Here is a 23,661-nt window from a genome sequence, read left to right on the forward strand (position 1 = left end):
GTGGGGGTAGGGCGAGGGTTGGGGTTTGGTTTTTTTTTCTTTTTTCTTTTAAAACAATGAAGGAAACTTAATTGGTTTGAAAAATGGTTGAGCTGTAGCCTCTGCCTTTGTCTGTGCCTCCCCGAGCCTCTGCCTCTTTCCCCTTCCCTGTGGCTTCCCAGCCTTTACATCTCACACTTCTAGGGTGTTTTACCTGCGTTGTCTCACTTGCATCCCGTTGTCCCCCCGCAGTGGGTGCAGGGAGGGTCTCAGCAGTGACAAGTTCCAGCGGGGGAGCGTCCTGGGAAGCTTTCAGTTACCTGCAGATGCTGCTCCCTTCCCCAGCTCCCTCCCCGAGCCTTTCTGGCACGTGGGAAGCAGGCTGAAAGCCGGAGTGAGACAGACTTGAATATTTTTATTGGGATTGAGCGCAAAGGAGGAAACTGGGTGACCAAAGGCCGATACTACAGCGCAGGGGCTGGAGACGGTCGCGTGCCGCAGTGGGAGCTGGGCTGAAGGGGGCTGGGGTAGGTACCCTGAGCCAGGCACCAGCCTGCTTATTTGTTCCAGGCTTTCCCATACTCCCATGTGGATGCCTCCCCTTGCCTGCCCCTGTGTCTGCTCCTGCCCACGCAGGGAGGCTCTGCAGGGTCCTGGCTGGGCTGCAGCTCCCCTGCCCCTTGCCAAGAAGGTCCTTGGGGTGGCCAGTGCTTGGCGGCGGGGGTCTGGAAGGGGCTGTCCTGCTGGGTCACAGCTGAGCCCACCTGCCTGCAGGGCAGCAGGGTGCCTGGCTTCAGCTCCTTCTCGTAGCTGGACTAGGTTTGGTGGGAAGCTGCAGGCAGCCTTTGGGGCTCCCCTTGAGCCGAGGGCGGGGGCTCGAGGTGCCCTTGCTGGGCTGCTCTCAGCTCGCCTGAACCTCTACCCCCACAACCCAGACTTTCTAGCAAACCTTTCTCTGCCTGCCCTGGCTCTGCGAGGAAGATGCTGGAGGAAGGCAGTGCGAGTGTCCTCCCTGCCGGCAAGGAGCTGGGCTTGGTGGGACCTCTGCTCTCACACACAGCAGCTCAGCACTGGCTTTGCTCCAACCCTGCCTGCTGAAGTCCTCTCTGTCCTTGCAGGCTCCTGCATGCTCAGCCCAGCAGACGAGGGCTCCAGGAGGAGCTCTTAAAGCTGGGGATAAAGTGGGGCAAGCCCAGGAGAGGCAATCGGGGCCCGCGGCACCTTGACGGGGAGCGCGGTGCCCCAGGGTGCCGTGAGCACCCGTGCCGGGGCAGCAGTGCGAGGCAGCGCAGTGCAAAATGTCGTGGGGGTGGCAAATGGGGCAGCCTCGGGGGTCCGAGGGCTGAGCTGCCTGCAGCCACGCAGTGCCCGCCTGCAGCGCAGGGGGCCCACGCCAGGTCCATGGGCTCCCGCAGCTGGGGCTCACCTGCTTCCCCTGTGAGCAGCCATCCCCTCCAGTCCGGAGCCGCTGCCAGGCCAGGGTGGGAAGCGGCGGTGGGCTGTGCCCGTCGGCGGGGCAGTGCTAGCAGGCAGGGCGGGCTCAGGAGGACTCTGCCAGGGAGAGAGCCCGCAGCTGCCCCTCAGGATCCCCCAGCTCGGCCTCGTCCCGGTTGCTGTCTAGGGTCTCTGATCCCTCGAAGCAGCCCGAGTCCCGGGGAATGTCCCCCTTGGGCTCCGAGGGTGAAGGCTGGGCTTCGGAGCTGTCGCCTTCCTCTGGCTCACTCGCTGCTGGGAGAGGCAGGATGTGGGGTTAGTGGGTGGAAAGGCTGCTGCTGGGGCTGCCCAGCGTGGGGGCGGTGGCTGGCATGGGGTGTCTCCCCTCCTTCCCCCCCCAGCTCTTACTGTCATAATCCAGGAGGAGCTCGGCGGCCGTGAGGAGCTTGGCGCGATGCTGGGGGTCTGTGATGTTCAGCTCGTTGAGGTGGGTCTCCCGCAGCTCCTTGAAGTCCTCCAGGGTCTGGTAGCCGTTCAGCAGCAGGGTGGAGGTGTGCTCCTGGGGTGGGAGGGCGGCAGAGGGGTGAGTGGAACCGGGCACGGCTCCCCGTGGCTCTCTCCGCCTGGGCCTCGGTGCTAGCCACGCGGCTCCTGCCTCGGTGCAGGTTCACAGCGGGCACTCTCCTGAGCATCATCCAGAAAAGCCATGTGTGTCCCCTCTGCCCCCCCCCGGCGGTGCTTGGGCCTGAGGTGGAGGCACCCACGGGGATGGGGGCTAGTGGAGGGCTGCTGGGAGCAGGGGGGAGGGTGGTTCTGCTGCTGGCACCCTGGGCTCGTGCTGGGTGCTGCTGTCCCGCCACGGACCCCTGTCCCTTACCTGCAGGTTGATGCGCTCCAGCAGCTCATGGAGGGTCTTGGGCTTGAGCCGCTTGCTCTTGCTGGAGCCCCGGCTCTTGCGGGCAGGGGCCGTCTCCTCGGGGATGATGTCCACATAGATGAACTTGAAGGAGCCCACCCTGTTGTTGAGCAGCCCCGTCCAGGTGCCCACAGGTGGCTTCTCGATGATGCCAATGATGTCCCCTTTCTGGGCCAAGGGAGATGGGGCTGGAGGTGGGCGCAGGCTTGGGGATGTTCCCGGGGGGGGGTCCCCAGTCCCCCTCCCTCCCCAAGGCCTGCACCCTAAAGCCCTGCCCTTCGCCCCAGGTCTCCCCGGCCCGACTGGCTGTGGTGTGGCTCACCTGCAGCTTCAGCGAGTCCTTGTCGTACGGGCTGGGTGTAAAGTCGGTGTGGACGCGAGCCCGGCCGCAGAAGGGGCCAGTGTAGGCTGGACCACTCTCCTCCAGCCGCAGGCTGTCCAGGTTGCTGCTGCAGGGGCCAGGGCTGGAAACTTCACTGCCTGTGGAGAGCAGGGAGGTGAGGCTGTGCCCAGCTGTGGGCGAGGGGCCAGGGTCCTGCCGGGGCCAGGCTCACCGCTGGATGGCTGGCGGCTGATGGATGGGTGCCCATCTTCCTCCATCTCCATGTAAGACATGGGCACCTTTTCATGGCTGGGCTCCTCCGTGCTGCTGGCTGGGGGCTGTGGGCACAGGGACCCCTCTTCCTCCACCTCTCCCTGCCAAGGGACCAGGGTCAGGCCAAGGGAGGGGGAGCTTCCCCCCCCTGCCTGGCCCCCCATTCACCTTCCCCTCGGCCAGGGCTTTCACGGCCATCCTGCCCATCTTGCGGTTCATGGTGCGGGAGATGACGGCCCTCCACTTCTTGCCCAGCTTCATGCCGCTGCTCCGTGCAGCATCGTCAGGGCTGGCGCTGATGGATTCATCCTCGGGGATCTGGCAGAGGGATGGAGAGTGAAGGCAGAGCCCTACCCTGGGCAAACCTCTGCTGGGTCACACAGGGCTGCAATACTCCCTGGGGAGCGAGACCCCAAATCCTGCCGGTGCTGGAATGCCTGGGGCTGCCCCACGGTACATGGGTCACCAGTAGGACCAGGAGCTTGGGGAAACAGGCTCTAAAAAGGGCTGTGCCTGCAGGAAGGTGGTCCCGGGGGAGCGGGATGTGGCAGGCGGTGCTGCCTCCCCACAGGGGGCCGGGCACTCACATTCTCCTCCAGGTTGAACTCCTTCTCGCTTGGCACAGGAGAGCTGACTTTAGACTTGGCGAAGTCCTTGAAGCTGCTGGAGCGCTGGAGGGAGAGCTGGGGGAGACGGAGGGGTGTTAGGGCTTCTCCCTGCACCCCACCGCCCCAGGTCCCACCCTCCCCTCCGGCAGCCGGGCCCCTTGGGCTGTGCTGGCTTGCCCAGGGCCCTGCCAGCGCTCGAAGAGTTTTTTGGCTGGCACAGCCTCACCTTTCCTGACCCCCCTGCCAAGAGCCGCCATGTTTTGCGAGCCCCCTGGGACCTGGGCTGCAGAGACCCGGCATTGCTCTCGGTGCGTGCGCGGCTGCTTGGCACAGTGTTCCCGGGGCAGGGGCTGTGCCGCGTGGTGCTCGGCGCTGCTGCGGGCTGAGCAGCGCTGCGAACCCCGGCTCCAGCACCAGCTGCGGGCACTCCAGCGCTGAGCCTGGCCCCGCTGAGCCGGGAGCAGCCCAGGATCACGCAGTACTGCTGTCATGCCATGTGGGCTGGGCACTTGCTGGTAAACCACGGGGGCTCTGCCACGCAACCGCTCTGCTTAGCGCCCGAGCGTGGGCATGCTGTGCCGGCCCAGCCCCCCAGCCAGGGATTTTGGGAACCAGAGCAGGGCGCGACCCGCCTCATGCTCAGCCCTGCTCCTGGTGGCGGTGCCGTGGGTCGGTCCCTCCCCTTCCTGCAAGAGCCTGGCAGCTAAAGGCTGTTTTCAGCGGCTGAGAGCACGTCGTGCTGCCGTGCCTGTGCCGCTGCCCTCATGTTCAGCTCCAGGCCCAAAAGTTGCCCACATTTTCTGCCTGCGTGCATCATCCCACAGCGCGGAGAACACTTCCTCTGTTGGCACCGCCAGCAAGCTCAGTCCTGGCTTCGTGCCAAAGCCACTGAAGCAGGTTTTAGCTCCCAGTCCTGGTGCAACTCTCCATCACTGCCTCTTCCCGTCTTCCCTGTGCCCCCCTGCCTGCCTCTGTGGCTCTTCTCCCCTCCTCTCCATGTCCTCGGGTGCTTGTCCCGCATGGGAAGGGATTCTCCGTGCTGGGAGCACCCTCGTTGCCGGCCAGCCAGGGTCCCTGCGTGGCCACACGGTCCCAGCTCTCCTTCATCCCTGGATGCCCGGCACCAGCGGTGCCGTGGGAGCCGGCTCACGTGCCGGGGCAGGGCGAGCTCGGCTCTCAGCCGCCGGCGCGCTCGGCACACACACCGCAGCGCTCAGTCTTGCCTCGACCACAAACACAGCAATTTCCTTTCTCAAGTCACTCTGCCCGTCCTGGGCTCCTGCTTGCACCGGAGGCAGCTGAGGTCCTTCCCAGCCCCTGCGCAGCCTGGCCCTGCTCAGACACGGCCCTGCGCCTTCCCCTCCTCCTTCTCCTTTTTGTCAACTCGACTGAGCATCCTTTATTTTTTTGCCATTTTCTTAAGGAGGGCTGGCTCGGGTGAGGGAGGCCCGGCTCCATCCCCACTGTGGCTTTACTTAGCAGGACCAACTCAGCTGGTGCATCTGTGTGGAGGTGATGCCGGCAGTTTGCCCTGCTCTGGCCCCAGCACCCCTGAACTCACCAGACCCGGGTGACTTGAACACCTCAGGTCTCCCCCTGCACCCTTCAGATGAAACAACCTTACGCCCTGTGCCCTCCCACAGCTGGGAAAGCTGTGGCATCAGCCTCTGCCCCAGGGCTGGAGGAGCCGGGGGTGCAAGAGCAGCTGTGAAAGCGTGGCAGCGGGGGCCCGCGGAGCTGGGGCAGCCGGCCCCCCCGGGGAGCATGGCAGCGAGAGGGAAGTGAGAGCAGCGGCTGCGGCTGGGCAAGGGCAGGGGGTGCCCGCCGGGGCGTGCCAGGCTTGCTGGGCTACCCCTGGCACAGGGAGCGGGGCCTTCACCCAGATTTCCCCTGGGAGCTTCCCAGCATGGAGGAGCCACCGTGGCGTGTAGCTCTGCCGTGATATCTGCCCGCCACGGGCAGGACCAGGGCACCAGGCGCTGTCCCCCTGCTCCCCTGGGTGGCTCGCTGCTGCAGAAGCCAGCCCACCAGGGCTGAAGCACCCGCTGGTGTGAGAGCCGGCAGGGTGGCACATGGCCCTGCTGTGCCAGGGACCCTCGAGAGGCCGCGGCGCTGGTAGCCGGTGCGGCCGATGGCTCCCAGCACTCGGTGTGGTGCTGCCAGAGGAAGCGGCCAACACATGCGATGAGCTGCAGCCTCGCGCTGCCTCGACTGCAGACACCTTGGTGCACGGGTCGGGCTGGGAGCTGTGCACCCAGCATCGCTGCCATCCCCGCACCCCGGCAGGAAGCGGCAGGCGGCCGCCCACGCTGCGGGGAGCCCACGGGGAGGGGGAGCCACTGCCCCACCGTGGCAGAGCCCCACGGGGCCCACCGGCACCCTGGCTTGCACCCACGCTGACCCCGGGAGTCTGTGCCTCCTGGCCGCCGGTCCCACCAGGCTGCAAGCCAGGGTGGGAGCAGGACAAGGCCAAGACCATGCACCGGGGAGGCCATGGTGGCCAGCAGTGGAGGGACTGACTGCTGGCAGCGCTGCCCTCAGGCTGGTGGGGCTCTGCTCCACAGCTGCCCCAGCCCCCCAACACCAGTGCTCCCTGCTCAGCATCCCGTGGGCAGCCCAGCGCGGGGCGTGCCGGGACACCCATGGGTGCTGGAGGGCAGCCGGGCACCACCAGCGCTCACCTTTTTGTGTCCCGGCTCCTTCTCACCAGCATTGGAGGACTTGCGGCGCAGCATGGTGCTGGGGCCCGGCAGCAAGGGTCCAGTGTTCGGGCAGCGCCTGGCGCGGCACGTACCGCAGCACCGGCACCGAGGCCGGGAAGCGCACAGGAAGCCGGCGGTCACATGAGAGACGCTTGCAGCGGCGCAGCTCGGGGTGGCTGGCGGGTGTGCAGGCTGGGGGCAGGAGGAAGGAAACCCTCCACGAAGCTGTTGCCCTGCCCGGGGCCCCCGGGGTGGGGATGCCCGCCTGCACCCTGCCACCTCTCAGTGATGCTGCCGCCCTCCGGCGGTGCTGCTGGTGGGCACCGCGTGCCCCCATGCAAAGGGAGAAGGTCCCCAACCTCTGCGCTGTGCCCACTCCCCATGAAAGAGTGGTCAGGCATTGGCACAGGCTGCCCAGAGAGGTGGTGGAGTCGCCATCCCTGCGGGTGTTTAAAAGATGTGTAGACACAGCACTTCAGGGCATGGTAGCGTTGGGTTAACGGATGGACTTGATGATCCTAGAGATCTTTTCCAACCTTAATGGTTCTATGATTCTCCCTGCCAGCACAAGATGGCCAAGCCCTCCATGTGATGCTTGGTCCGCGGAGTCCCCTGCATCCACAGGTCATCCTGGCTGGGCATCGAGCCCAGGTGGGACGTGCACATTGGCACCCTGCCACCAGACCCGCAGGGCACCGGGGATGGCCCCGGCTGGGTCGGCACCCCGCCACCCTCTTGCTCTGCTTCCCCCACTTCTCCTCTCAAGAATTAAAATCCGCCCTGAATCTGCCTCCCCACCGCCGGGGATGACTTGGCCGCCACAGGGCAGGGCAGGGGGCACGGGCTGGGTGGCACATGCAGGGCCGGGGGCCAGGCAGGGCCAGGCCCCAGCCCCACACCAGCCAGCGAGGCAGCGGGCAGGCTGGCAGCACACCAGGCTGCCACGGCAGGGCACAGCGGTGCGCAGGCACCCGCCGGCGTTGCTCATGTTTAATCACAAACGAGCAAAGAGAAAACAAAAGAAAAAAAGGAAGTGAGCGGCGGGGAGAAGAAACGGCCGCGGCAGGGAGGGGGCTGGTGCGAGGCCGGCCGGCGCAGGGTCAGGCCTGCAGCCCGGTGAGCAGCACGGAGAGGAGGGAGGCGAGGGCCAGCGTGCCCAGGGTGGCGGTGGTGGCGGCGGCGCTGCCCAGCGGGAAGGGCTCCGTGTTCCTCTGCAGCCAGCGGTACTCCTCCTCCAGCTGCTGCCGCTGCAGCTCTGGCCCCACGCGTGCCCGGATGGTGTCGTAGTAGGCGTTCAGGTACTGGATCTGCAGCCAGGCACCGCGGGGGGCTGTGGGGGTGCTGCCCCAGCCGCCAGCCCCCCCTCACTGCCCACAGCCCCCCTTCCCCCCCGTTGGCCCACCTCACCCAGCCACCCCACACCCCGATCACCGGCCCCATCGCAGACCCCCTTGCCCCTCTCCATCCCTGCCCCCACCTCATTTACCCACCCTGACCTCATACTGCGGTCCTGGTTTTCCGCTATGGCCATGCCCCAGCCCCCTTTGCTCTCCCTCTACCCTAGACCCACACGCTGGTCCCACGTCCCTGCTCTGTCCCCCCACCCCGAGCACCCCGCACCTGGTCCTGGGACAGGAGGCTGAGGTCAATGAGGTTGTGGTCGTAGGGCACCAGGGACACCACCTCGAAGGTCAGGAAGGGCTTCTCCCCGCTCTGGTGCTGCGCAGAGAGGTGGTGTTGGGTGCCCCCAGCCCTGCCCGGGGGGTGCCCGCACCCCTGGCGTGGTGCAGCCCCCCCAGTTCCGTGCCACCCCTGCCAGCCCAGCCCCACTGCACTACCTTGGTCTGCGCCTCCACCACGAGGGCAACGTCCTCGATGCGGATCCCGAACTCGCCATCCCGGTAGTACCCGGGCTCTGGGGGCCAGGGAAGGCACCTGGTGAGTCCTGAGCCCCAGCAAGTCCCCCAGCCCAACCCACCCCAGAGGGCTGGATCTGGCCCAAGTGGGGCTGAGAGCTGAACTCCTCCTCCCCAGGCCAGGCTCTGCGCCGCAGGGACATCCCCGAGAGCCAGAGGCACTGGCCGGAGAGGCGGGCACACATACCGATGGAGGTGAACATGCCGGCCGCCAGTGGCACGTTGTTGGACTGGAAGCCCACGGGCCCTGCAGGGGACATGGGGTGGGTTACAGCGCCTGGGGACAGCGTGTGCTGCGGGGACACCCTCACAAGGTGTCACACTGGCAAGAACTGTGTGGCCACCCCAGCAAGGACCGCAGCACCCTGTGGGCGGGGGACACGTGCTCGCAGCAAGAGGCTCAGCTGGTCTACGAGGCACCCCAGACGAGCCCCTGTCCTCGCCCCTGTCCCCCGCAGCTCAGCCCACGTCCCCAGCACCGGTGCCGGTGCCGCAGCACCTACACTCATGGACCGAGAGGAAGTTGCCGATGCCATGGCCCGTCCCGTGGCCATAGTTGAGTCCCACGTCCCAGAGTGCCCGGCGGGCGAAGGACTCCACCGTTCTCCCTGGAGAATGATGAGGTGGGATGGGGGCCGGCGAGCCGGTGAGGGCCTCCCACCTTCCTCCTCCCCATGCATGGGGGGGGCCTGGGCAGGGCTGGGCTGCCCAATGCCTGGCTCAGCACCCACCTGCCGTGTTGGGTGGGAAGACAAGGCGGGACAAGTCGATGTTGCCCATCAGTACACGGGTGTAGGCTTCCTACAAGGGGCATGGTGGGGGTGGGGGAGCTGAGTGTGGTGGTGCCCAGACCCCTCCTCCAGCACCTCCAGCCCTGGCTGGGACCGTGGTGCTGAGTGCCGCGCGGGGTGCTGGCTGGCATGGGAGGGGCATGTACCTTCTGGAGTGGGGTCGGCACACCCCAGTGCACCGTCCGCGTGATGTCTGTCGTCCCGTCCCTGCAAAGGGGGGAGCGTGAATGGGGGCCACACCTCCCCAGCGCTGGCTTTGGGGCCCTCTGCCACCACCCCGCGCTGGGGGCGTGGGGACGGGATGGGGCGGGGGTCTGCGTTAGGGGCTACGCACAGATATTGCCCTCCGGTGTCCGAAAGGTACATCTCATCCACAGACAGCATCCGGCTGCTCCCGTTGGAGGGGCTGCGAGGGGAGGGGGGGTCAGAGCCCGCTCCCAGACTCCAGCTGCCCACTCCCCACCGCCGCTGCCAGTCCTGGCACCCCCATCCCTGACCAGGGCTGAGCCATACCTGTAGTGGGCCAGCGCCGCGTTGAGCCCACTGGCAGAGATGGACTGGAAGCTGGGCCCGTGGTTGTGCTCCTGGGCCCTGGAAGGCAGCAGGGAGGGAGATGCTGAGGGTCCCCCGCTGCCCTACACCGGGCAGAGGTGGGGTCCGCGGCGGTAGCACTGACTGGCGGAGCGCGTCGATGTGCTGCGCCCCCAAAAACTCGTCCACTTTCCCCTGTGGGACCATCTTCTCCAGCCACAGCAGGTACTGGATGACAGCTACTGCGTCCCGAACCTGTGGGTGACCCAGGGGAGGGGGGCTTCAGCACCGTGCCTCCCCATGCTCACCCCCACTTTGCTTGCAGCTGTGGGGATGGGGACAGCCCTTACGTGAGCAGCTCGCATCAGCTTTTGTTCCTTGCTGTTTTTCATAGCCTTGGCCAGCATGACGGGGGAGTAGCGGTCCTCCAGCAGCTTCTCCTGCAAGGGCAGGCTGGGGGTGGCACGGGTGGGCACAGCCACCCACCCCCTTGTGCCCCAGGGATGGCCTCAGCGCATCCCGCGCCCCGCAGCTCGGCGGCACGGGGCCTTCCCCGAGCCCGGCAGGACCCACGTCACCCACGGCCGGGCTCAGCGGCGCGGGTGCCAGCGCCGGCACGCGGCGGTGCCCCACCTGGGGGATGACGCCGTAGAGGCCGTAGGTGGTGTACTCGGTGCCCAGCCAGACGATGACGTTGCCCTGGGTGTAGCGGCGGAGGTGGGCACGTGCCTGCCCGTACTCCTGCAGCTCCACGCACAGCGAGCCGGGGCACTTTGCCTGCAGGGACTGCCGCGCCTCTGCCGACAGCCGCTTCTCATCCACGAACAGGCTGGGGAAGGGTGCGGGATGGGGTGGGCACGGCTGTGGGGTTACCCTGCTGCCTTTGGTCCACCACCCCCTGGGCCTGGCCGCATGGGGCACGCCGGCAGAGGTGGGGGGGGTGGAGGATGGCTGGGGGGCTTAGAGGGGATGCTGGGCTGGGAACAGGGCTCAGCGCCAGGCTGTGCTGGAAGGGAGGGTGCTGCACTCCAGGGTGGGCTGGGAGGGACTGGGCTGGACCTGGGAGAAGTGTGGGGCTTGGAGGGGACACACAATGGGGCTGGGCACTGCGGGATACAGCGGGCTCTGGGGACTCACAGAATCATTAAGGTTGGAAAAGACCTCTAGGATCATCGAGTCCAACTGCCAACCCAGCACCCCCAGGCCGCCTAAACCATGTCGTGAAGTGCTATGTCTACATGGTTTTTGAACCCCCCCCCAGGGATGGTGACTCCCCCACCTCTCTGGGCAGCCTGTTCCAATGCCTGACCACTCTTTTAGCAAAGAAATTTTTCCTAATATCCAATCTAAACCTCCCTTGACACAGCTTGACACCATAGGGGGCAGCTGGGCTGAGGGGAGGGTCCCATGGATGCTGGCCCTGGAAGGGCAGAGAGGTGGGTGCTGAGCCCCATCTGTGCCTCATGCCCACAGGCTGACGCTGCCCACCTTATGCTGGTGTTGGTCAGCAGGGTGTAGGAGTAGAAGACAGGGTTGTAGGGGATGTCGTCTCCGCGGAGATTGAAGAGCCCTGCCAGGAATGAAACCTCTGAGCCTGTGCCTGCTGGCTGCCCTCCCACCCCCAGGGCTTGGAGTCCACGGCACCCACCACGGCACCCACCACTGCACCGCAGCTACTCACAGGCCGTCTCCTCCAGCCCCGACAGCAGCACGGCCGTGGGGCGTCGAATGTGCTGCTCCATCTGCTTCCGGATCCCATCCACCTTCTCCTGCCAGGTGCTTCCTGTGAGGGGAGCGAGCAGCCAGCTCAGCTCAGGGACCACCACAGCCCCCCAGGCTTGGGGGGCTGCCACGGGCAAGCATCTGCCCAGCAGCCTCACCTGTGAATGCTGGAGGGAGGCTGTAGATCTCGCCGGAGGCTGGAGGGGGTCGCTTTTCACTCCACACTAGATCCACAAGGTTGGGCTCGATGGGGACCAGGGTCCTGCCAGAGCCATGCAGAGCCTGGCTGTAGCTGTTCCAGGTGTCTGGGGGGGACAAGCAGCCGCATTGCGGACACCTGGTAAATCCACACCCAAGAGCTGCCTCACGTTGGGCAGGGTTACCCCATGTGATGGCCAACCCTACCGATGGAGAAGAGGAAGGGGTCCAAGCTGACACTCCCCCCCACAGGAACCGCCTCCAGGATCCACAGCCCGATGGACTCGACCCAGGCTGCAGGAGAGAGCTGGGTGACACCACGGGGACGAGCCGTGTCCCAGCCCACGCTGAGCCCAGACGAGGCTGGGACTGAGGGTGTCCTGGGGGTGGGAGGATGCAGCGCGCCCCCAGCCTGCCCCTCACTGACGTGTCCTCTGCAGCTCCCAGTTGCAGTCCATCTGCCGCTCTGCTTGGGTCCAGTAGCGGCTGTCGGTCCACAGCGCAGCCTTATCCTGCGTCACCACGCCGGTGCCTGGGACAGGAGCGGGGGGCTCAGGCGTCACCTCTCCCCCCTCTACAGGCAGCCAGCAGGGACTCCAGGGATCCCCAGCCTGACCTCCTGTGCAGAGCAGGACTATCTCCTGCCTTGAGGAAGCCCAAGGATGAGGGCCACCAGGCAGCCAGGGCCCCCTGAGCAGGAGCCCCTGGGCAGCCAGGATGCTCTCACCTGCAGAGCCGGTGAAGCCAGTCAGCCAGCCCAGCCGGGAATCCCGCTCAGCGATGTACTCGCTCTGGAGCCGGAGATGGAGCCGTGAGCGGCAGCCGTGGGCACTGGCCGGGTTGCCGGTCCCCAGGGGGGCAGGCAGGCTGCTGCCTTACCATGTGGGCATCCGTGGAGGGCACAATGTAGGCTTGGACGCCGTAGGCTCGCATGATGTCCCGCAGAGCGGTGAGACGCGCCGTTGTGTTGGTGGCCGTAGGGGGAAGGTACTGGTGGCACAAGGGGACATGTGCTTCTTGGGGGGGGGCACCAACTGCAGTGCCAGGGTTGGAGGGGGTGACCCCACGCGGGGTGTCCCAGGAAAAGGGAGGGCTGGGCACAGCGGGGCTCACCGGTGGGTCCATGGAGCAGTTCCGGACATCGGTCCTGGCGAAGGCAGCCTGTGGCAGCCGGCCTATGGCACAGCCTGGGGGCACGGGGACACCCTGGAGCCTCAGCCTTCAGCCCGGGATCCCACTGGCCCCTTGCTCCAGCCCAGAGCCAACGTGGGGGCAGCTGTGACTCTCTTCCCCAGTCCCAAACACCGAGCCGGCCCAGCTTTGGGGCTTTTTGCTAAAAACAGTGTTTCTAGCCCCAGGAACAGCTAGTGAAAACCACCACCATCACCTGGCTTAGGAGAAAGTAAACACTGCTGGGCACGGCCAGCACCCATGGCATGCCCAAGGACAATGGGTACAGGGGGTGTGGTGGGATCGTCATGAGGCACAGCCAGTGCCCACTGTGGCTGGGAGCTGGGGAGGGGGTCAGCAGGAGCCAGCCCTGAGCATCCCTGGCACCGCATCTGCTGGAGGACCTCACCAGTGGCCAGGGATGTGCCCTGGCAGGACCTGGTCTCCCCCCAGTGCTGCTCTGCGTCTGGTGCCACCACCGGCACTGCCTTTCCCCAAGCTCTCCATCACTGTCACCACTGCAGTCTGTGGGCAGTGACCTGCTCCTTCACCTCAGGCCAAGGGCACCAGGCTCAGGTCCGGGGGGGAATGGGTCACCCTTAGCATGGTGTGGCCTTGGGCGCTGGGTCTCTATGCCCCTGGGAGCTGCCCCCCCACAGCCCAGCCCCCTGCCCTAGGGCAGTGGGGCTGCAGCAGCTGCACAGCTCTGGCTCCCCAAGGGCAAATCCACCCTTGCTTCACCCAAAATTGTGGTTCGGACTGCTGCAAAACACCCCTACGCTGGGAGCAGCCCGGTTCCCAGCGGGGGGATCCCAGGGTGTGCGGTGCCCTGGCAAGCACACCCCCACCTCCCAGCCCAGCCCCTCCGACCTACCGTGGAGCAGGAGCACCCAGGCTGCGATCCACTGCAGAGGGTGCATGGCTGCCCTGGATGTCTCCCCAGTGCCTTGGGTGACAGGTCTCTCCTCCTGCACCTTTGCCCCAGGGGCAGAGGGATGCTGGATGGAAGAGCTGAGGCCCGGAACAGATATGGAAGGGTTGTTGTCCTATGCATTGAATTTGAATCCTGCCCCTAAATAAAAGCAAACAGGAAAATCAGCACAAAGTCCAAAGATCCTCCTGGAGCAGAGGTGAGGCTGTGCCAGCTCAGCCTGGCACGTCCCAGCAGGCAAGAAGGGGCTGCACGTGCTCTGCTCCCCCTGTCCTCAGCGAAACCTCTATCCCCTGGAGCCATGGAGGGCCGACACAGGGGGCCCTGGGGTGAGGGTGCCCCAGGGGGGCCATGCTGCCGGGGCCAGCTGACTCCCCGAGCCAGACCTCCTCCTCGCCCGGGACACGGAGAGGTGCAGAGCATCCTCCTGGGCATGGCCGTGGCAGTCCCACCCCAGCACCCAGTGGCATCCCCGAGGCTGGGGCTGGCAGAGACCAGGGGGGACTCCATAGCAATTGCTAAACATTACAGCTGTCATGGGGAGGCAAAAATGCCCTTTCTTCCCATGGGGCCCTAACTCATGAGCAGGGCTGGGAACTGGCCGTTGGCAGGGCCAGTGGGGCAGCCGGAGCACCGATGAAACACCCACCCCAGCCCTTGGCTCCTGCAGGTGGCTGTGTGCCAGTAACACATGATTTTGCATACCCTGGCCATGGCTGGGCCCCTAATTTTTTTCACACAGCTGTTCTTCCACTGCGGCTCTAGTAACAGGGTCGGCAGTCTCACACCGGCAGGCTTTTTACCCCAGGGAAAAGCTGGTCGGCACCGAGGACCTGTGCCGCTCTCACCTCCGTGCCCTGTGCGGGGTGCTGGCCTGGCTGCTCCGCACCAAAACCTCTGCACCCCTTTGGCGATGCGGCGTGCCGGCATCCAGCAGTGGGTGGGAAGGAGCTGACCATCCTCAGCAGCGAGCCCTGAGCCCCCCAGGGATGCCTGTGGGCAGTGCCAGGGCAAAGCGGGGCAGGAAGGGGCTGGCAGAGGAGCAAGGGACAGCATGGGCAGCAGCGCAGAGCACCGTGCCCACCGATGCCTCTGGTCTCCAGGCCGGCTGTGGGTCCCACGTGCCTGCAGAAGCTTCAGGTGGCATGAGAGGGGGTGGTGCAGGAAAACCCCAAGTGCTCTGGGGACGGGACAGGTCTCCCTTGGCTGAGGGAGGGCACCCAAAATCCTGCCACAGGCCTCCCACGGACTGCAGAAGGAGCAGAGGCGGATGCTGCTGCCTCTCCCACCTGCTCTGCCCAGCCCCTGCCAGTGGGTAGGGGCAGAGCTGGAGAGGGATCATGGAGGAGCACAGGGAGCCCGCGGGACATGGGGATGGTGTCTCAAAGGAACATGAAGGGATGGGACCACAGCGCATGTGGTGCTGGCACCCCAGCCTTTAGCCGGTGTGGCTGTACAGAAGAGGGACCAGGCTTCAGAGAGACAGAGCTGTACATCTGACCCCACCTCTAGCGTGTGGGCACGGGTTTCTGGGGAGCAGGAATACGCTGGAGGCCTTGAAGGTAAGCACAGGGTAACTTCAGCGCTGCTGAGAACACGTGGTGCTGCTAATGGAGCAATAAGAATAATAGAGACGGCATTAGTGGGTCGGGATTGAGGCGCTGGCAAAGGAAACAGCAGCAACATTTTAGCATCAAGTAGCCTTACGCAATCAGAGACATTTTTGGCGGCAGCATATGGAGGGAGGGGAGCGTGATGGTGGCGAACAGACCCGGCTATGCTGTGCAGGCGGGGTACCAGCCCCTGCCCACACCCCAGGCGCAGGGCTCGGGGACCGGCGGCTGCCTCCGAGGGCTGTGCTGGGACCCGCTCGGTGCAGGAGGAGCCCTCTGGGACGTGCCCTTTGTCCTGCCGAGCCCGTGAGCTCCGGACCGCCGTGGCATCTCCCTTGCTAAAAAGCTCATTATGTTAGTCATAACAAGCCTTGACCCCAAGGCCCGTCACTTTTATTGCACATGCATTTCCTCTAACTGGTACAGTGACTTCTCTGCGGTTATTGAAGGGAAAGGCTGGCCGGAGGACAGACCTGTTGCTGGCAGGCAGCAGAGGTGTCTGTCCACGGCTCAGACACGGACCTTCAGGGGAGGATGCACATCCCCACCCAGCACAGGGGTGCCTGGAGGAGTCCCTGCTGGAGAGCTGCTCATCGCAGACCATGAAGCTCCTTTTCACCGGGCAGGTCTCACGGCCCTGCTGCTCCGCAGGGTGGGCGCAGCATCGCTGTCGCAGCCAGCTGTCTGCCAAACGGCCCTGCGGCTCCGTCTGAGGGTACAGCCAGCTGCGTGGCATGAACACACACTGGGAGGCGGGTGAACCGGAGATGGGACCGGGTGAAGTGCAGGGCAGGGACGGGACATGCTGAGGGCAAACCCTGGGAGAAGGCTGGAAGGACCTCACTGCCGCCAGGGCAGGACCTTGCACTTGGTGGTTTGTGTGGCAGGATGCAATTTGCAGGAGGTCTGGTAGGTCCTGCTTTACAAATAAACCTCCTTGAAAATGGTCCTTTGGGAAACCTGGGCATCAAATCCCTGCGAGCCCCAGCCCCTGGCCGGCTGGCTCCTGGGCTCTGCTGATTCTGCAGGATGCCTGCCACCCCTCTGCTGCCACTTCCCTCCTCCTCACCAGCCCCCCTGCCCAGCCATGCCCCTCTCCTGGGGCCATCTCTAGCTGTGGGTCCCTGCCCCACCTCACACGTGCTCTCTGCTTGCCCGGCACAGGCATGGCCATGAGGCCGGATAGAGCCAGGCCAGGGGTGGGAGCCAGGGACCAGCTCAGAGATGCTGCCCCTCCCAGCAGCATTTCATGACCTGTTGGACAGCCAGTTTTTAACCCATTTAATGTGGCAGCACCTCTGTGGTATCCTTCAAGAATCTTGAATGGCAATAGAAATCCTCATGAGCCCCAGGGCAGCCAGCATGTCCCATCCCGGCTTCACGGCAGCACTAAGGGAACCGGCACAGGCTGCCTCTCCAGGTGCTGGGATTTGGGGTGACCAGTCTTGTCCCCCAGCGTGAAGAAGCTCACAGTGCCAGGACAGCCAGGATGGCGGGAGCACACCGGGCGGTGGGCTGCAGGTGGGACCAGCTGCCGCAGCGCCTGCCAGCACCAGGGCACACACCGCAGCCCCTTGGCCACCCTCTTGTCCCAGCCTCCTCCCCCTACCCTCCAGCCCTACTTTTGCTGGCACAAACCCGCTAGTCTGCTCTGGGGGCTGGTGCACATGGTTGCTGCTGCAGATGGGTACGATGCAGGCTGGGGTGCAGGCAGGGGTGCAGGGCTCGGGGCTCTGCGCCCCGGCACACCCCCGTGGGGCCGGTGACCAGCCCCACTGCAGTGTGGGGGCAGCCCCCCATTGCGCTGGAGTGGGGAGCAGCCTGGCCCTGGGACTGGAGGGTTGGGGGCCCGGCTGTGCCACTGTTCAGCCCGCGCAGCGGCTGTCGGGCCGGCGGGGGATTGTCCGGCTGTGCCACTGCGGGGGTGACCGCTCCGTGCAGTGACCCTCCGGCTGTGTCACCGCAGCATCTGTCCAGCTGTGTCACCGGCATCCAGCTCGCCACGAGGTGGCACCAGGACCGCGCTGTGGAGCCACACAGACCCCTGTCCCGCTGTCCTGTGCCCTGCCCACCCCCCCGTCCTGCCGCAGCCCCGGTGCAGCGCAGGGGCTGGCAGCAGAGAAGCCTGGTGGTCCCTCTGCCATCTTGTCCCTGCCTGCAGCCGGGCCGAGGCCTGGCACACTCATGTCACGAATGCTCTCAGGCTGCCACTGCCTGGCATCACCCGCCGGTCCCTGGCGCGGAGGAGCCCAGGGGGGTGTCGTGGGGGCTCCCCTGCCCCACGACCCCCAGCACGGGCAGGACAGTGACGGGAGGGAGACAGACGCAGGGTGACACCAAAGCTGCCTGTAATTGTTATGGCAACAAAAGTTTCTCAAGGATGTGTGTCGCCGTTGCCGTGGTGACGGTCGGGCAGCGGTTTGCAGCCGTCCTGCTAATTAGTGAAACGTGCTAATGACACTTCCATCCTCCCCGCCTGGTTCCTGCCTGGCTGCACCCACCGCCGTGCCCGGGGTCCCCCGTCCCCCACTGCCCTGCCTGCCGGCCACCCCTCACCGCACAGCTGCGTGCCCCATCCCGTGGGGTCCGCACGGTGGCAAGGGTGTCCCCCCACCCCCTTATTCCCAAGCTCTGAGCTCAACTCTGCGATGCCATCCCTGAAGCCACCCCCCAACCCACATCCAAGGGATGGGACTGAGGCTGGCCTGTCCATCCCCACAGGTACGGCGTCAGCATGAGCCCCGTGGCTCCTTGTCCCTCCCCTCCTCCTCCCCGCCCAGCATGGGGGGGTGGCACCGGCTGTCCCTGGGGACCCCTGGGGCCGCATGCTGCTCCGAGCAAGCCAGCGTCAACAGGACGAAGCTCATCGGCCACTGCGCGTCCGGTGGGGCCCTTCCCTCCCGCGGGAGGTTTCCTCGAAGACAAGCCGGAGGAAGGCTTTGGGGGGACATCCTCCCTTTGTGGGCTATTGTGGGCCTTCCGTCACCTGCGGAGGCCGCGGGGTGACTCAGGCCGGGGTGACGCGCCCGGCAAACAGGACGCGGGTCGGGAGGGAGTGCACGGCGCAGGAATGCGGAAGCCAGCAGTGGCACGGGGATGCTGTGACAGTCCCTTGAGAAGGCAGGGCTGCCTGCACCCGCCTTCCCTGAAGGCTGGCAGGTGATGCATGCCCAGGGGTTGGGCCTTGGGGGTCCCCGCTGCACCCCAGAGCCTGGGAGCTGGCCTGCAGGGATGGGGCCCTCCTGGGCCCTGTGAGCTGGGCCCCCCTGAAGGAGCACCTCACTTTGGGGGTGCACAATGCTGGTAGGGGCTGCAGGCGAACCTGCCCAGAGCCCTTAGCCAGGCTGCGGTGGTGGTGGTGGGGCACAACCAGCAGGACCGGAACAGGCGCAGAGGATGTCCTCCTCCCACGGTGCCTACAGACACATGCAGGGTTGCAACGTGGTCCCCACATGCTCCCTGTAGCCCCTCCTCACACCCACACACCCAGTACAGCCCCTCCTCACAGCCCCCAACACACCCCCTGTAGCCCCTCTTACAGCCCCCCCAGTCCATCCTCACAGCCCAACACACAATCACCCTGTTCAGCCCCACCTAGAGTCCCCAAACACCCCTCTCTCCCCACACAGCCCCCCAGCACAGCTGCTTTGCACAGCCCCGTCTGTACGCTGCTGGGGTGCCGGCAAGGCAGGGCCACCCGGCTCACCTGGCAGCTGCTGCCCCAGGGTGTGGTTGTACTTGTCACCCACTTTTTTCAGGGGTGATACCTTGCGCCCAGTGGTGGGCTGACGCCGGCTGGATGCCAGGTGCCCACCCAGCCTCTCTCCCACTCCCCTGAGGAAAGAATATGCTGAAAGGCTTGCTTGTGGGTCGAGATAAGGACAGGGAGAGATCACTCACCAATTACCATCATGGGCAAAACAGACTCAGCTTGGGGAAATTAGCTTAATTTATTAACAATCAAATCAGAGTAGGTTAATAAGAAACAATAACAAAAACACCTTTCCCCCATCACTCCCTTCTTCCTGGGCTTAAATTCACCCCAATTTTCTCCACCTCCTCCCCCCGAGCAGTGCAGGGGGATGTGGAGTGGGGGTTGTGGTCAGCTCATCACACACTGTCGCTGCTGCTCCTTCCTCCTCAGGGGAGGGCTCCTCACACCCTTCCCCTGCTCCAGTGTGGGGTCCCTCCCACGGGAGACAGGCCTCCACGAACTGCTCCACCGTGGGTCCCTTTCCCAACTGCAGCCCTTCGGGAACAGACTGCGCCAGCGTGGGTCCCCCACGGGGTCACAGGTCCTGCCAGGACCCTGCCCCAGCGTGGGCTCCTCTCTCCAAGGGTTCTGCTGGGAACCTGCTCCAGCACAGGCTTCCCACAGGGTCACAGCCTCCTTTGGGCATCCACCTGCTCTGGTGTGGGGTCCCCGCTGGCTGCAGGGGCACAGCCTGCCTCACCATGGCCTTCACCAGGGGCTGCAGGGGAATCTCTGCTCGGGTGCCTGGAGCACCTTCTCCCCCTCCTTCCCTGCCCTTGGTGTCTGCAGGGCTCTTCTCTCGCATGTCCTCACTCCTCTCTCCAGCTGCAGTTGCACAGATTTTTTTTCCTCCACTTCTTAAACGCGTTACCCCAGAGGCGCAGCCACCATCGCTGATGGGCTCGGCCTTGGCCAGCGGCGGGTCCGTCTTGGAGCCGGCTGGCGTTGGCTCCATCGGACGTGGGGGAGCTTCTGGCAGCTTCTCACAGAAGCCACCCCTGTAGCCCCTGGCTACCAAACCCTTGCCACGCAAACCCGATACATACCTGTACCTACACCCCACCCTCAGCCACTGGCCTGGACCTGGAGGAGTCTCTGACTGTTGGCTTGCAGAGCCCCTCTTGTCCCCTCTGTGCTGCGGCTCTCACCGCGTCAGTCCTTGGGTCGCATGGTTTCGCAGTGTGCCCTGACTGCCCCCTCCCCAGCTGCCACCTCCCAGCCCCAAATCCCCGAAGGGCTGCATGGGGGGGTCCCGCAGCCCTCACCCCCAGGATGTTGGGGAGGGGAGTGTTACAAACAGGGTTGGGCCTCCCCAAACCTCCCCGCAGTGTCTGTTGGGGCTGAAGGGTGATGTCCTGGCATGGTGTGTGGTTCCCCACGGCCTCCCTGGCAGCGCCCGGATGCAGATGAGGGGTTCCCTAGGCTGCGGGAGACTGCAGCTCTGCCTTTGTCACCCGCCACAACACCGTGCCAGCTGCTGGACCCACACACCTGGGTAAATGAGGGGCTGCTTTGGTGCTCAGCCAGCACCCAGGCCACACAGGTCTAGTGCCTGCAGCCTGCACCTCTGTGCACTGGGGGCCCTGGCCATGCAGTGCAGAGCTGGGGTCTGCAGTGCTCACCCCACAGTGGTGGCCTGTCCCCCCCTACCCGCACAGGCAGCGGCACCCTCGCTGTGCCCCTGGCAGAGGGGGGTTTGTGCCCCTGCTGGCAGTGGCTGGATGACCTGAGGGGCAGCAGGATGGGGGGCAGGCGGACCCCTCTGTGGGCACCACCTGGCAGTGGGGGCACAGGGGCAGGAGCCACCAGGGGTGGTGGGCATGGAGGGGTGCCAGGACAGTCTCCTGCCCCCTTGGGTGCCAGGGAAGGGGAGGGTGGGATTGAAGGGGGACTGGGCCAGGCCAGGTGGAGGGTCTCAGTGTCCCAGGGTTAGGCTGGGAGGGGGGTACCAGGGCCAGGATGGAAGGAGGCATCCCAGAGCCAGGCTTTGTGGGGGTGCTGGGGCCAAGCTGGCAGCAGTGCTGGGGTCTGGCTGCCAGGCTGGGTGCGGGGGGTCCCAGAGCCAACCTGGGTGGGAGGTCGTGGGCCAGGCTGGGAGGGGGATTCAGGGGCCAGAGTGGGAGAGGGTCCCCAATCCAGGCTGGGTGGGGATTCCAGGATCCCAGAACCAAGCTGCGGGGGGTGGTGGGTGGTGGGTGGTGGTGGGGTGCTGTCCCAGAGCCCTGGGGCTAGGCTAAGGGGGGGGATGTGGGCGGGGGATCCCCAGGAGGGGGTGCGGGCGGGGGGCTTAGGCTGGGGGGCTGTCCCGGGCGGGGTGCGGGTGCTGGGGCGGGGCGGGGCGGGGGGCGGACACCCCCCCGGGGGCCCGGCGGCCACATGACCGGGCGGGCGGCGGGGCCGGGCCGGGCTCTCACCGCCTACAAATGCGGGTCCCCCGCAGCGGGGCCGCCGCCGCCGCCGTCCCGCAGTCGCCCCGCAGCCCCCGCCGCCGCCCCGCAGCCCCAGCATGGCCGCGCCGCGCTGGCTCCTGGCGCTGCTGCTGCTGCTCTGGCTCGCCCTGGCCGCCGCGGGTGAGTGCCGGGACCCCCGGGCCGGGGGGCGACCGAGGCTCCGCGCCGTCCTGGGCCCCTTCCTCCCCCGCTTCCCCCGGTCCGGCATCGCCCGGCGCCCGGGCTGGCGGCGGGGAGGATGGAGGGGACCGTGCCCGGGTGACCGTGGGCAGGGTGGTCTAAGCGGCGCTCGGGGGGGCCGGCACCCCCTGCCCGTGCCGGCCGGGAGCCGCTGCCGCCGGGCTGGGCAGGACAAAGCGCTTTTCATGGTGCCAACAAACCCCCCCTGTCCGTTCGGGCGGCCGAGCAGAACAACAGCCGGCCGAGGGCCGGAGGGCCGTCACTGCCACCGGCTGCCGGGGCGCGACCCGCCTGGTGCCGCGGTGACAGCCCCGGGCACCGCCGGGGTGCTGCCGGGGAGCCCCGGCCCCGGTGCCGTCCCGCTCCCGGCTCGGCGGGGCGCTGCCACACGTGTGCTGGTGTGGGACTGGCGGTGCTGGGACCGCTGCTGGCGCCGGAGCATCTCTCCAGGCGGGCCGGGGCCGGGGGGGAGCAGGCTGCAGGGAAGGGGCAGTGCCCAGGGAGAGGGGGCGAGGGTCCCGGTGGGCCCTGCCCATCGCTGGCAGGGAGCGGGGCACGGGAGGGTGGCTTTGGCGGGGGCTGGGGGCCAAAGCCCGGGGCTGGGCTGCTCCGTGCCCCTTGGCGAGGCCGGTGGCAGCGGCCGCACGAGGTGGCCATGCTCGGTGCAGGTGGCCTGGCCGCCTCCACGCAGGAAACACTCGGCCGGCGAATGGCTCCTGCTGGGGGCAATTCAGGAAACCGACGGCGCTGCCCGGCCCTGCCTGCCTTGGGACGGGCAGCGGAGGTGCAGGCAAGCCCCATGGCATCCCCGTCCCGTGTGCGGGGTAGGGGGGACCCAGCTAATCCAAGAATGGAAGGGCTTGGAAGGGACCTCTGGAGATCACCTCGTCCAACCCCCTGTTTGAGCAGGGACACAGGACTGAGTCCAGATGGGTGTTGAACATTTCCAAGGAAAAATGCTAATGCTCTTCCTACCGTCTCCAGGGCCGCTGGGCCAGGCGCCGGATGGGAAGGATGCAGAGGATGGCCTCATCCGAACCCTGGTGCGGCCGCAGAGCGCGCGGCGTGGGGCTGGGCACCGGCAGGGCGGCTGGCGGAGGTTCCGGCGGCCCCGGCCCCGGCTCTCCCACAAGGGCCCCATGCCCTTCTGAGGCAGGTGAGGAGCAGCAGGGCGGGGGGGGGACACAAGGAAGCACACGTGCTGTGGCCTGGAGGGGACTCACACGTACCTGGGTTTGCTCGTGTTGCAGAGTTGCCACCAGCCTTCCAGGGACGCGGCTCCCATCGCCCGCTCTGTGTCCTAGCCTGCTCTGCTCGTCTCCCGGCCCCGAGCATGGGGTCCCACCTGTGAGCCCTCGGCTGACATCACCTCCTCCCTGCGGCTGTCCTTGGGGGCCTTGGCACCATGTCTGGCACCGTGGGTGCCTCCTGCCTCCCCTGCCCGCCTCCTGGGCTGGCTGGGAGAAGGTCGCCCATGGAGCTCGTGGTGGGGCAGGGCACTGCTGCGATGCCCCTGTCCCGGGGCGTGTGGGGCTGCCCTGGGCATCGACTTGCTGGGCTTTGCGCAAAGCACTTTCTCAGGCAGAGGAGCTTCTCTGCAGGGGTCTGCAAGCTCCCTGGGGGCTCCTGCCCTGCCTGTGCCACACACCCGCATGCTGGGGTGAGCACACAGCTTGTCCTGGGGCGGGGTCTATTTATTCCCATGGTGCTAATCCTGTACCCTGGGTGAGCTGCCCGCCCTTCCCCGGTGAACGTGGGGTCCTTCCCGCTGGCAGACCTACCTTCTGGGGACCCCTGAGGCATGGGGTGCCCACCCAGGACATGAAGTGGGGCTCTGAGCCCTTCTGCCCGCTCCAAGCCATGGGATGGTGGGAGAGTGGGGCGGCACTGGGGTCTCTGTGTCAAACACTGATAGATGCCAAAGGAGGGCCCCTTGCTCTGAGTGCTGCTGGGTCCCGTTGACTGTGTCTCTCATGTCTGTAAAGATTATATTCTGTGTAAATACCTCTTTATAATAAAGAGTTATGATGACAGTAAATACTTTTTTTTGGAGGTGTGGGCAGGGGTTGCTCACCTGCCCGTGGTGGGGGCTCCCAGGGGCCCTCTGCTCCCTCCTGGAGCTGCTCAGTGGTGCTGGGGGCCAAGGCAGCCCCTTCCCCAGCCTGGTGCTG

General features: G+C 66.1%; 3 protein-coding genes across 4 annotated transcripts; 1 reads left to right on the top strand and 2 right to left on the bottom strand.

Moving 5' to 3' along the window:
- Positions 1 to 374: 374 nt before the first annotated feature.
- On the bottom strand, positions 375 to 7,124 carry SASH3 (SAM and SH3 domain containing 3). Of its 2 annotated transcripts, none has more exons than XM_075106427.1 (8): positions 6,214 to 7,124; positions 3,512 to 3,607; positions 3,093 to 3,242; positions 2,884 to 3,025; positions 2,652 to 2,809; positions 2,291 to 2,497; positions 1,822 to 1,972; positions 375 to 1,704 (listed from the first exon to the last, which is right to left on the bottom strand). In XM_075106427.1, exons 1-8 carry the CDS (start codon positions 6,265 to 6,267, stop codon positions 1,520 to 1,522), a joined length of 1,143 nt encoding a protein of 380 aa, XP_074962528.1. In that variant the 5' UTR covers positions 6,268 to 7,124; the 3' UTR covers positions 375 to 1,519. The 2 variants fall into 2 exon arrangements, with proteins under 2 accessions (XP_074962528.1, XP_074962527.1); XM_075106426.1 differs by having other exon boundaries at positions 375 to 1,707.
- Positions 7,125 to 7,208: 84 nt separating this feature from the next.
- Positions 7,209 to 13,627, bottom strand: XPNPEP2 (X-prolyl aminopeptidase 2). The gene is made up of 21 exons (XM_075106423.1): positions 13,437 to 13,627; positions 12,506 to 12,579; positions 12,272 to 12,382; positions 12,120 to 12,183; positions 11,820 to 11,924; positions 11,600 to 11,686; positions 11,353 to 11,499; positions 11,154 to 11,255; positions 10,961 to 11,042; positions 10,106 to 10,301; positions 9,823 to 9,912; positions 9,618 to 9,727; positions 9,455 to 9,532; positions 9,276 to 9,347; positions 9,088 to 9,148; positions 8,882 to 8,951; positions 8,654 to 8,758; positions 8,338 to 8,397; positions 8,073 to 8,149; positions 7,855 to 7,953; positions 7,209 to 7,541 (listed from the first exon to the last, which is right to left on the bottom strand). Exons 1-21 carry the CDS (start codon positions 13,480 to 13,482, stop codon positions 7,335 to 7,337), a joined length of 2,043 nt encoding a protein of 680 aa, XP_074962524.1. The 5' UTR covers positions 13,483 to 13,627; the 3' UTR covers positions 7,209 to 7,334.
- A 7,628-nt stretch (positions 13,628 to 21,255) lies between these two features.
- Positions 21,256 to 23,525, top strand: APLN (apelin). Its single transcript, XM_075106521.1, has 3 exons — positions 21,256 to 21,430; positions 22,475 to 22,646; positions 22,741 to 23,525. Exons 1-2 carry the CDS (start codon positions 21,367 to 21,369, stop codon positions 22,639 to 22,641), a joined length of 231 nt encoding a protein of 76 aa, XP_074962622.1. The 5' UTR covers positions 21,256 to 21,366; the 3' UTR covers positions 22,642 to 22,646; positions 22,741 to 23,525.
- Positions 23,526 to 23,661: the final 136 nt, after the last annotated feature.

The sequence above is a fragment of the Phalacrocorax aristotelis genome, chromosome 11, assembly GCF_949628215.1.
Source record: "Phalacrocorax aristotelis chromosome 11, bGulAri2.1, whole genome shotgun sequence".
NCBI lineage: Eukaryota > Metazoa > Chordata > Aves > Suliformes > Phalacrocoracidae > Phalacrocorax > Phalacrocorax aristotelis.

Coding starts and splice junctions, on each gene's coding strand:
- SASH3 (XM_075106426.1), bottom strand. CDS start 6,267: ATGCTGCGCCGCAAGTCCTCCAATGCTGGTGAGAAGGAGCCGGGACAC. Junction 3,608..6,213: donor AGGAGCCGGGACACAAAAAG/GTGAGCGCTGGT, acceptor CGTCTCCCCCAG/CTCTCCCTCCAGCGCTCCAG. Junction 3,026..3,092: donor AAGCCCTGGCCGAGGGGAAG/GTGAATGGGGGG, acceptor GTCCCTTGGCAG/GGAGAGGTGGAGGAAGAGGG.
- XPNPEP2 (XM_075106423.1), bottom strand. CDS start 13,482: ATGCACCCTCTGCAGTGGATCGCAGCCTGGGTGCTCCTGCTCCACG. Junction 11,256..11,352: donor CCTCCCTCCAGCATTCACAG/GTGAGGCTGCTG, acceptor CTCCCCTCACAG/GAAGCACCTGGCAGGAGAAG. Junction 9,913..10,105: donor TCTACGGCGTCATCCCCCAG/GTGGGGCACCGC, acceptor CTGCCCTTGCAG/GAGAAGCTGCTGGAGGACCG.
- APLN (XM_075106521.1), top strand. CDS start 21,367: ATGGCCGCGCCGCGCTGGCTCCTGGCGCTGCTGCTGCTGCTCTGGCTC. Junction 21,431..22,474: donor GCTCGCCCTGGCCGCCGCGG/GTGAGTGCCGGG, acceptor TACCGTCTCCAG/GGCCGCTGGGCCAGGCGCCG.